The sequence below is a fragment of the Oncorhynchus mykiss genome, chromosome 8, assembly GCF_057628025.1.
Source record: "Oncorhynchus mykiss isolate SJ-2025 chromosome 8, ASM5762802v1, whole genome shotgun sequence".
Lineage (NCBI taxonomy): Eukaryota > Metazoa > Chordata > Actinopteri > Salmoniformes > Salmonidae > Oncorhynchus > Oncorhynchus mykiss.
Window position 1 is genome coordinate 1,370,249 of NC_143029.1, and position 12,245 is coordinate 1,382,493.

Here is a 12,245-nt window from a genome sequence, read left to right on the forward strand (position 1 = left end):
ACAGTATCTAGTCTGATAAATGAACAAGCCTACAGTCTACAGCCAGATAACATACAGTATCTAGTCTGATAAATGAACAAGCCTACAGTCTACAGCCAGATAACATACAGTATCTAGTCTGATAAATGAACAAGCCTACAGTCTATAGCCAGATAACATACAGTATCTAGTCTGATAAATGAACAAGCCTACAGCCAGATAACATACAGTATCTAGTCTGATGAATGAACAAGCCTATAGACAGATAACATATAGTATCTAGTCTAATAAATGAACAAGCCTATAGCCAGATAACATACAGTATCTAGTATGATGAATGAACAAGCCTATAGACAGATAACATATAGTATCTAGTCTGATAAATGAACAAGCCTATAGACAGATAACATATAGTATCTAGTCTGATAAATGAACAAGCCTATAGACAGATAACATATAGTATCTAGTCTGATAAATGAACAAGCCTACAGACAGATAACATACAGTATCTAGTCTGATGAATGAACAAGCCTATAGCCAGATAACATACAGTAGGACAACTCATATTCTGTTCTTCTGAAATACAATGTTCTCATGTCATAATGTTTCTATAGACTTAAAATAAATAATGGCTTTATTGTGATGGTGTATATTCCATTTATTTATTAGACTTTTAAATGTAGATGTCCCGAAGGCGCGCATCAGCGGCTTGTTCGGAGGCCTGGAGATGCTAAATGTATTTATGTTAATTAACGGTTAATTATCATGAGACCGAGAGTCTTTTTCCATGACAATAACTGGTGGACGAAACATCATGACCGCCACAGCCTTCGGTAGGACTGCATGTGATCACCTTACAAACAGACATTTGAAATATCAACATTTAATTAGATTTCATTCAAATGATACAAGGTGTCTAGTCCCTCTGCTAACTGGACAACAGGGTTAAAGACATATAGCCTGGGTACCAGTCTGTTTGTGCCATCATGCCACTCCTTGCCTCTCAGTCATACCAAGGAGATGACGGGATAGCCCAAACCAATCCGAGACCAGGCTAGCCTCTGAATCTTCAACTGAACAACAATATCTGGCCTATAGTACAGACAGATGACAACGTCTCTTATCAAGAATACACTCTGATATCAACTTCCATCAAACTGTATGACACCACTGGTTGTACACTAAACTACACAGATCTCTCTCTCACACACACACACACACACACACACCAACCCACCCACACCAACCCACCCACCCACACACAGGTAAACCCCACAGAAAGGCACCAGGTATTGCTAATGATGAGGACTGTCTTTCATACAGACACAACCTTCAATCAGCTCTCTTTCTCTCTCTGGATAGAACCACCACACAACTCACTATGATACACACTCGCTACCCATTTGGTGTTGTGCACACTCCCTACCCATTTGGTGTTGTGCACACACATGCAAACATGAACACACATTGAGATGGCCAGAGAGAACTGTCAGAGAGAACAAGCAGAGAGACGGTCAGAGAGACGGTCAGAGAGAACAGTCAGAGAGACGGTCAGAGAGACGGCCAGAGAGACGGTCAGAGAGAACAGTCAGAGAGACGGTCAGAGAGACGGCCAGAGAGACGGTCAGAGAGACGGTCAGAGAGAACAGTCAGAGAGACGGTCAGAGAGACGGCCAGAGAGACGGTCAGAGAGAACAGTCAGAGAGACGGTCAGAGAGACGGCCAGAGAGACGGTCAGAGAGAACAGTCAGAGAGACGGTCAGAGAGACGGTCAGAGAGAACAGTCAGAGAGACGGTCAGAGAGACGGTCAGAGAGAACAGTCAGAGAGACGGTCAGAGAGACGGCCAGAGAGACGGTCAGAGAGACGGTCAGAGAGACGGTCAGAGAGACGGCCAGAGAGACGGTCAGAGAGAACAGTCAGAGAGACGGCCAGAGAGACGGTCAGAGAGACGGTCAGAGAGACGGCCAGAGAGACGGTCAGAGAGAACAGTCAGAGAGACGGTCAGAGAGAACAGTCAGAGAGACGGTCAGAGAGACGGTCAGAGAGATGGTCAGAGAGAACAGTCAGAGAGCAGAGTCAGTCTACGGTCCTGTTGACCACATAAGGAGACACAGGAAGCTTTTACAGCGTCTGTATGTGTGTGTGTCCATGGTCATGTGGTTGTCTGTTCAGAAGACGGAGTCAAACCCCACAGGAGACTAGGTTTGTGGGAGAGTCATCCAAGGACCTTCAGGCTGGTCTACGGTGTGAAGGGGTGAGTATGGACACAGGGACGGGGACACACCAGGAGCAGCCTGCTCTACAACATGGCGTAGTCAGACGAACCAATCTTCTCCTCTGGTCTGGAAGTGGGGGGTTGTCTTTGTTACCAGCCCAAAGTAAATGCATGGTTGTCGTGGTTACCAGGGTGTAGTTGTCGTGGTAACCATCCCATAATAATGGCGGGTGGTTGTCATGGTTACCAGCCGATGAGGTTGGCCTTGGCCTTGTCTGTGAGCTTGCGGACACGCCCCTTGGAGGAAGTGCCGAAGGTGAGGGAGGAGTCTTCAACCAGGAGTTGTCTCTGCTCCTCCTCCTCTGAGTCCTCCTCCGTGTAGTATGCCGTCCGTCGCCCCCGGTTACGTGTACGCATCGATCCCGCTGACCCCTCCCCTTCCTGTTCCGCCTCCTCCTCTTCATCGTCGTTTTCGTCCTGTGGCGATGCCCTCACGCGCTGTGATTGTTGCAGAGACCGGGCAGGGGGAGTCATCTCGTCGTTGATTCGCCGGCTGCTCCTCCTCAAAGGGGAAGGGGAGGGCTCGGGGCTGGAAGGGGGAGGGGCTATCTCTGTCCTGACCAGTCTTGGCCTACCGCGGCGCCGTGGCGTTCCTGGAAGTCCGGCCCCCGACAGCACAGACGCTTCCTGGGCAGAGGAAGTCCCGCCCTCGTCGCCTGTGGATTGGTTGAGCTTGTCCTCTGGGGTGGAGCTTCGCCGGAGGCCCCTCCTCATGGCCTCTAGTTCCTGTTTGGACTTCCTGCCTCTCTTCCTGCCGGGCGGGCGACCCTTGGGGGCAGGGCTAGGACTGGGTTCAGGGGTCACTGCTCTGGGTCTCCGTCCCCTCCGACCTGCAGACACGCCGACTGTCTCCTGACTACTGTGGCCATTCAGGTGGGCAGTAGCCTGGGGCGAGGGGCTACGAGGGGAGGCTGGGGGGAGAGAGAGATTGTGAGTTCAATCAACCAATCAGTCGTATGTGTACTATTTACCTGCAGTGTTATATGTTGGAGAGGGTGAGGGGGGGTCTGTCCTGTATGTTGTAGAGGGTGAGGGTGGGGACTGTCTTGTATGTTGTAGAGGGTGAGGGGGGGGTATGTCCTGTATGTTGTAGAGGGTGAGGGGGGGGACTGTCTTGTATGTTGTAGAGGGTGAGGGGGGGGTATGTCCTGTATGTTGTAGAGGGTGAGGGGGGGTATGTCCTGTATGTTGTAGAGGTTGAGGGGGGGGTATGTCCTGTATGTTGTAGAGGGTGAGGGGGGGTCTGTCCTGTATGTTGTAGAGGGTGAGGGGGGTCTGTCCTGTATGTTGTAGAGGGTGAGGGGGGTCTGTCCTGTATGTTGTAGAGGGTGAGGGGGGGTCTGTCCTGTATGTTGTAGAGGGTGAGGGGGGTCTGTCCTGTATGTTGTAGAGGGTGAGGGGGGGGACTGTCTTGTATGTTGTAGAGGGTGAGGGGGGTCTGTCCTGTATGTTGTAGAGGGTGAGGGGGGTCTGTCCTGTATGTTGTAGAGGGTGAGGGGGGGTCTGTCCTGTATGTTGTAGAGGGTGAGGGGGGTCTGTCCTGTATGTTGTAGAGGGTGAGGGGGGGGACTGTCTTGTATGTTGTAGAGGGTGAGGGGGGGGGTATGTCCTGTATGTTGTAGAGGGTGAGGGGGGGTATGTCCTGTATGTTGTAGAGGTTGAGGGGGGGGTATGTCCTGTATGTTGTAGAGGGTGAGGGGGGGTCTGTCCTGTATGTTGTAGAGGGTGAGGGGGGTCTGTCCTGTATGTTGTAGAGGGTGAGGGGGGTCTGTCCTGTATGTTGTAGAGGGTGAGGGGGGGTCTGTCCTGTATGTTGTAGAGGGTGAGGGGGGTCTGTCATGTATGTTGTAGAGGGTGAGGGGGGTCTGTCCTGTATGTTGTAGAGGGTGAGGGGGGTCTGACATGTATGTTGTAGAGGGTGAGGGGGTCTGTCATGTATGTTGTAGAGGGTGAGGGGGTCTGTCATGTATGTTGTAGTGGGTGAGGGGGGTCTGACATGTATGTTGTAGAGGGTGAGGGGGTCTGTCATGTATGTTGTAGAGGGTGAGGGGGTCTGTCATGTATGTTGTAGAGGGTGAGGGGGGTCAGTCCTGTATGTTGTAGAGGGTGAGGGGGGTCTGACATGTATGTTGTAGAGGGTGAGGGGGTCTGTCATGTATGTTGTAGAGGGTGAGGGGGTCTGTCATGTATGTTGTAGAGGGTGAGGGGGGTCTGTCCTGTATGTTGTAGAGGGTGAGGGGGTCTGTCATGTATGTTGTAGAGGGTGAGGGGGTCTGTCATGTATGTTGTAGAGGGTGAGGGGGTCCGTCATGTATGTTGTAGTGGGTGACGGGGTCTGTCATGTATGTTGTAGAGGGTGAGGGGGTCTGTCATGTATGTTGTAGAGGGTGAGGGGGGGTCTGTCATGTATGTTGTAGAGGGTGAGGGGGGGGTCTGTCATGTATGTTGTAGAGGGTGAGGGGGTCTGTCATGTATGTTGTAGTGGGTGACGGGGTCTGTCATGTATGTTGGAGAGGGTGAGGGGGGTCTGTCCTGTATGTTGTAGAGGGTGAGGGGGGTCTGTCATGTATGTTGTAGAGGGTGAGGGGGTCTGTCATGTATGTTGTAGAGGGTGAGGGGGTCTGTCATGTATGTTGTAGAGGGTGAGGGGGGGGGGGTCTGTTCTGTATGTTGTAGAGGGTGAGGGGGGGTCTGTCATGTATGTTGTAGAGGGTGAGGGGGGGGGGTCTGTTCTGTATGTTGTAGAGGGTGAGGGGGGGTCTGTCATGTATGTTGTAGAGGGTGAGGGGGTCTGTCATGTATGTTGTAGAGGGTGAGGGGGGGGGGGGGGGGTCTGTCCTGTATGTTGTAGAGGGTGAGGGGGGTCTGTCATGTATGTTATAGAGTGTGAGGGGGGGTCTGTCATGTATGTTGTAGAGGGTGAGGGGGGGGGGGTCTGTTCTGTATGTTGTAGAGGGTGAGGGGGGGTCTGTCATGTATGTTGTAGAGGGTGAGGGGGTCTGTCATGTATGTTGTAGAGGGTGAGGGGGGGGGGGTCTGTCCTGTATGTTGTAGAGGGTGAGGGGGGTCTGTCATGTATGTTATAGAGTGTGAGGGGGGTCTGTCATGTATGTTGTAGAGGGTGAGGGGGGGGGTCTGTTCTGTATGTTGTAGAGGGTGAGGGGGGGTCTGTCATGTATGTTGTAGAGGGTGAGGGGGTCTGTCATGTATGTTGTAGAGGGTGAGGGGGGGGGGGGGTCTGTCCTGTATGTTGTAGAGGGTGAGGGGGGTCTGTCATGTATGTTATAGAGTGTGAGGGGGGGTATGTCATGTATGTTGTAGAGGGTGAGGGGGTCTGTCATGTATGTTGTAGAGGGTGAGGGGGGGGGGGGTCTGTCCTGTATGTTGTAGAGGGTGAGGGGGGGGGGGGTCTGTCCTGTATGTTGTAGAGGGTGAGGGGGGTCTGTCATGTATGTTATAGAGTGTGAGGGGGGGTCTGTCATGTATGTTGTAGAGGGTGAGGGGGGGTCTGTCATGTATGTTGTAGAGGGTGAGGGTCTGTCATGTATGTTGTAGAGGGTGAGGGGGTATGTCATGTATGTGTGTATATGTGTGTGTGTCTGTAGGTATGCATGTGTGTGCGTGTCTGTGGGTGTGTCTGTAGGTGTGTGTGTGTTTATGTCTGTGTGTGTGTCTGTGTCTGTCTGTAGGTGTTTGTGTGTGTGTGTCTGTTTGTGTGTGTCTCTAGGTGTGTGTATGTGTCTGTAGGTGTGTGTGTGTGTGTGTGTGTGTGTGTGTGTGTGTGTCTGTAGGTGTGTGTGTGTGTGTCTGTAGGTGTGTGTCTGTAGGTGTGTGTGTGTGTGTGTGTGTGTGTGTGTGTGTGTGTGTGTTTGTCTGTAGGTGTGTGTGTGTGTGTGTGTCTGTAGGTGTGTGCGTGTGTGTGTGTAGGTGTAGGTGTAGGTGTGTGTGTGTGTATGTGTGTGTGTGTGTGTGTGTGTGTTTGTGTGTGTGTGTCTGTAGGTGTGTGTGTGTGTGTGTCTGTAGGTGTGTGTGTGTGTGTGTGTGTGTGTGTGTGTGTGTGTGTGTGTGTGTGTGTGTGTGTGTGTGTGTGTGTGTGTGTGTGTGTACTCCTCACCTGCAGTGCTGTGCATGTCTGCTGTGGAGGGTGTTTGTGTCCTGGCGCTGCGCGTTCGTCCGGGGTTCTGTTGTTCTGCCTTCCCATTGAGGAGGGGGAGGGGCTGTCGAATGGGGAGAGTCTGTCTCAAGGAGGGGGGGCGCTGTGGGGCTGCAGCTGGAGCCGTGGGTGGGGACAAGGAATCTAGTCTGGATACACCCCTCGATGACACACGCTTCTTCCTCTCTGGGCTAAAGGAGGGAGATAGAACGTTAAGATCACAAAGACCAATCACAAGGCTCTAACACTCTGATGCTCGGTCAGGTTAACCAATCACAAGGCTCTAACAGTCTGATACTAGGTCAGGTTAACCAATCACAAGGTGCTAACACTCTAATGCTAGGTCAGATTAACCTCTCTGGGGTAGGGGGCAGTATTTTCACGTCCGGATGAAAAGCGTCCCCAAAGTAAACTGCCTGTTACTCAGGCCCAGAAGCTAGGATATGCATATAATTGGTCGATTTGGATAGAAAACACTGGTTTCTAAAACTGTTCAAATAATGTCTGTGAGTATAACAGAGCTGTAATGGCAGGCGAAACCCCGAGGACAAACCATCCCCAAATAATAACATTTCAGCCTACTACTATTTTCAATGGCTGTCACTTTTATTATAGGGCAAAATCATCCCAGACTGCAGTTCCTAGGGCTTCCACTAGATGTCAACCGTCTTTAGAAAGAGTTTCAGGACGGTTTTTTGAAAATGAGCCAGAAATTGTAGTTTTTCTAGGTGGCTCCCATTTTGGCTGTAGTGTTTCCAAGCGCATGGAAGAGAGCGCGTTCTTTGGTATTTTTCTCTGGTAAAGACAATAACGATTCTTCATCTTAAATTGTATAGTTTATTTACGTATTAGGGTACCTAAGGTTTGATTATAAACGTCGTTTGGAAAAGTTTATTAGTAACGTTTGGGATTCATTTTGTATGCATTTTGATGGAGGGAAACTGGGTGGGTTAAATAAGCGCGCCAGCTAAACTGAGTTTTTATGGATATAAAGAAGGACCTTATCGAACAAAGGACCAATTGTGATGTAACTGGGACCTTTTGAGGTGCCAACAGAAGAAGATCTTCAAAGGTAAGGCATTTATTATATCGCTATTTCTGACTTTCGTGTTGTACCTGCCTGGTTGAAATATGTTTTTCATGGTTTTGTATGCGAAGCGCTGTCCTCAGGTAATCAAATGGTGTGCTTTTGCCGTAGAGCCTTTTTGAAATCTGACACGGCGACTGGATTAACAAGAAGTTAAGCTTTATTTTGATGCATTACACTTGTGATTTTATGAAAGTTTAATATTTATAATGCTGTAGTTTGAATTTCGCGCTCTGCAATTTCACCGGATGTTGGCCAGGTGGCTACTGTCCCACCTGCCCATAAGAAGTTAACCAATCACAAGGCTCTAACACACTGATGCTAGGTCAGATTAACCAATCACAAGGCTCTAACACTCTGATGCTAGGTCAGGTTAACCAATCACAAGGCTCTAACACTCTGATGCTAGGTCAGGTTAACCAATCACAAGGCTCTAACAATCTGATGCTAGGTCAGGTTAACCAATCACAAGGCTCTAACACTCTGATGCTAGGTCAGGTTAACCAATCACAAGGCTCTAACACACTGATGCTAGGTCAGATTAACCAATCACAAGGATCTAACACTCTGATGCTAGGTCAGGTTAGCCAATCAGGTACCTTGAGGCAGCGCTGCTGGAGGGAGAGTCACTCCTCCTCCTCTTCATAGCTTGTCTTGTCTGTCTGTCGGTTTGTCTGGCCGCCACGTGTCTTGTCTGTCTGTCGGTTTGTCTGTCCACCATGTGTCTGGTTTGTCTGGGAGTTTGTCTGTCCACCATGTGTCTGGTCTGTCTGTCGGTTTGTCTGTCCACCACGTGTCTGGTCTGTCTGTCGGTTTGTCTGTCCCCCATGTGTCTGGTCTGTCTTTCGGTTTGTCTGTCCGCCACGTGTCTGGTCTGTCTGTCGGTTTGTCTGTCCACCACGTGTCTGGTCTGTCTGTCGGTTTGTCTGTCCGCCACGTGTCTGGTCTGTCTGTCGGTTTGTCTGTCCGCCACGTGTCTGGTCTGTCTGTCTGCTCTATGTCTCGTCTTTCTGTCCGTCTGTCCATGGCTGGCTTTGTAGTCAGCCAGGATGGAGTTGACATGTTCCTCAAACAACGCAGACAGACGGAGACTCATACTGTAGATCTACACATGAATAAGAGTGTATTCACAGGTTAATAACATGATAAGAGTGTATTAACAGGTTAATAACATGAATAAGAGTGTATTAACATGTTAATAACATGAATAAGAGTGTATTAACAGGTTAATAACATGATAAGAGTGTATTAACAGGTTAATAACATGATAAGAGTGTATAAACAGGTTAATATCAGGAATAAGAGTGTATTAACAGGTTAATAACATGATAAGAGTGTATTAACAGGTTAATAACATGATAAGTGTATAAACAGGTTAATTACATGAATAAGAGTGTATTAACAGGTTAATATCATGAATAAGAGTGTATTAACAGGTTAATAACATGATAAGAGTGTATTAACAGGTTAATAACATGATAAGAGTGTATTAACAGGTTAATAACATGATAAGAGTGTATAAACAGGTTAATAACATGAATAAGAGTGTATTAACAGGTTAATATCATGAATAAGAGTGTATTAACAGGTTAATAACATGATAAGAGTGTATTAACAGGTTAATAACATGATAAGAGTGTATTAACAGGTTAATAACATGATAAGAGTGTATAAACAGGTTAATAACATGAATAAGAGTGTATTAACATGTTAATAACATGAATAAGAGTGTATTAACAGGTTAATAACATGATAAGAGTGTATTAACAGGTTAATAACATGATAAGAGTGTATTAACAGGTTAATAACATGATAAGAGTGTAGTAACATGTTATAGAAATGAAAAGGGTGTATCACGTTATGAACATCAATTTGAGTGTATTACCTTGTTATGAACATGAATACAAGTGTATTAACATGTTATAAATATGAATAGTAAGTGTATTAACACATAAATATGAATAGTAAGTGTATTAACACATAAATATGAATAGTAAGTGTATTAACATGTTATAAATATGAATAGTAAGTGTATTAACATGTTATAAATATGAATAGTAAGTGTATTAACATGTTATAAATATGAATAGTAAGTGTATTAACATGTTATAAATATGAATAGTAAGTGTATTAACACATAAATATGAATAGTAAGTGTATTAACATGTTATAAATATGAATAGTAAGTGTATTAACATGTTATAAATATGAATAGTAAGTGTATTAACACATAAATATGAATAGTAAGTGTATTAACATGTTATAAATATGAATAGTAAGTGTATTAACATGTTATAAATATGAATAGTAAGTGTATTAACATGTTATAAATATGAATAGTAAGTGTATTAACACATAAATATGAATAGTAAGTGTATTAACATGTTATAAATATGAATAGTAAGTGTATTAACATGTTATAAATATGAATAGTAGTGTAACAGCGCGTCTCACCCGGGACTTCTTGCTGGGTGTGTAAGCTTTAGAGTTGCTGAAGATGAGCCGTACGTCCTGGTAGAGTTCCAGGGGAGAGGTGTACTCCCCCGATCTTAGCATCCCCCTCACCGTCCCAAAGTCCATGGGGGTGTCCACGATGTCCAGATAGTCCTGAGGGTCAGGTGGACAGACCAGGTTATACAGACAGACAGGTTAGAGACAGACAGACAGGTTAGAGACACACAGACAGGTTAGAGACAGACAGACAGGTTAGAGACAGACCAGGTTATACAGAGAGACAGGTTAGAGACAGACAGACAGGTTAGAGACACACAGACATGTTAGAGATCTGTCTCAGACAGGTCAGAGACAGACCAGGGTATACAGACAGACAGGTTAGAGACAGACAGACAGGTTAGAGAAAGACCAGGTTATACAGACAAACAGGTTAGAGACAGACAGACAGACAGACAGACAGACAGACAGACAGACAGACAGACAGGTTAGAGACAGACCAGGTTATACAGACAGACAGGTTAGAGACATACATGAAAGAGAGAGAGGTAGATTGTCAGACCAGGTTGTACAGACAGACAGGTTAGAGACAGACCAGGTTAGAGACAGACAGACAGGTTAGAGACAGACAGGTTAGAGACAGACAGGTTAGAGACAGACAGACAGGTTAGAGACAGACAGACAGACAGGTTAGAGACAGACATGGAAGAGAGAGAGATAGATTGTCAGACCAGGTTAGAGACAGACAGACAGGTTAGAGACAGACAGACGGGTTAGAGACAGACAGACAGACAGGTTAGAGACAGACAGGTTAGAGACAGACAGACAGGTTAGAGACAGACAGACAGGTTAGAGACAGACAGACAGACAGACAGACAGGTTAGAGACAGACAGACAGACAGGTTAGAGACAGACAGACAGACAGACAGACAGACAGACAGACAGACAGACCAGGTTAGAGACAGACCAGGTTATACAGACAGACAGGTTAGAGACATACATGAAAGAGAGAGAAGTAGATTGTCAGACCAGGTTGTACAGACAGACAGGTTAGAGACAGACCAGGTTAGAGACAGACAGACAGGTTAGAGACAGACAGGTTAGAGACAGACAGGTTAGAGAGAGACAGACAGACAGGTTAGAGACAGACAGACAGACAGGTTAGAGACAGACATGGAAGAGAGAGAGATAGATTGTCAGACCAGGTTAGAGACAGACAGACAGGTTAGAGACAGACAGACGGGTTAGAGACAGACAGACAGACAGGTTAGAGACAGACAGGTTAGAGACAGACAGACAGGTTAGAGACAGACAGACAGGTTAGAGACAGACAGACAGACAGACAGACAGGTTAGAGACAGACAGACAGACAGACAGGTTAGAGACAGACAGACAGACAGGTTAGAGACAGACATGGAAGAGAGAGAGATAGATTGTCAGACCAGGTTAGAGACAGACAGGTTAGAGACAGACAGACAGGTTAGAGACAGACAGGTTAGCGACAGACAGACCGCTTGAGAGACAGAGATGGACAGACAGCCAGGTGCGATAACAGCTACATATTATTTTGGACGATATCATATCGATACTTTGACTCAAAGTACTGCTTTGTAAAAAAATATATAAATATATATATATATATATATAAACAGTGCCTTCGGAAAGTATTCAGACCATTTAACTTCTTCCAAATATTGTTAGGTTTACAGCCTTATTCTAAAATTGCTTAAATCGTTTTTTTCCCGCATCAATCTACACACAATACCCCATAATGACATCACAATACCCCATAATGATATCACAATACCCCACAATGACAAAGTTAAAATAGCTTAACATTTTTTTTTGCTCATTTATAAAAAAAAATATCACATTTACATGAGTATTCAGACCCTTTACTCAGTACCTTGTTGAAGCACCTTTGGCAGCGATTGCAGCCTCGAGTTTGTATGACGCTACAAGCTTGGCACCGCTGTATTTGGCTTGGCTGTGTGCTTTGGGTCGTTGTCCTGTTGGAAGGTGAACCTTCGTCCCAGTCTGAGGTCCTGAGTGCCCTCAAGCAGGTTTGTATCAAGAATATCTCTGTACTTTGCTCTGTTCATCTTTACCTTGATCCTGACTAGTCTCCCAGTCCCTGCCACTGAAAAACATCCCCATAGTATGATGCTGCCACCACCATGCTTCACCGTAGGGATGGTGCATGGTTTCCTCCAGATGTGACGCGTGGCATTCAGGCCAAAGAGTTGAATCATGGTTTCATCAGACCAGAGAAACTTGTTTCTCATGGTCTGAGAGTCT

The 12,245-nt window shown here is 46.5% G+C and overlaps 1 protein-coding gene across 2 annotated transcripts in view; it reads right to left on the bottom strand.

Moving 5' to 3' along the window:
- Window positions 1-612: 612 nt before the first annotated feature.
- Window positions 613-12,245, bottom strand: part of phip (PHIP subunit of CUL4-Ring ligase complex) — a 112,330-nt gene continuing 100,697 nt past the window's right edge. For both annotated transcript variants that reach the window (XM_036984530.2, XM_036984528.2), the window contains exons 37-40: window positions 9,951-10,103; window positions 8,096-8,601; window positions 6,371-6,600; window positions 613-3,167 (exon numbers count right to left, since the gene is read on the bottom strand). In XM_036984530.2, coding sequence (XP_036840425.2) covers window positions 2,440-3,167; window positions 6,371-6,600; window positions 8,096-8,601; window positions 9,951-10,103 — 1,617 coding nt within the window. In that variant the 3' untranslated portion in view covers window positions 613-2,439. The remainder of the gene's footprint in view (window positions 3,168-6,370; window positions 6,601-8,095; window positions 8,602-9,950; window positions 10,104-12,245) is intronic.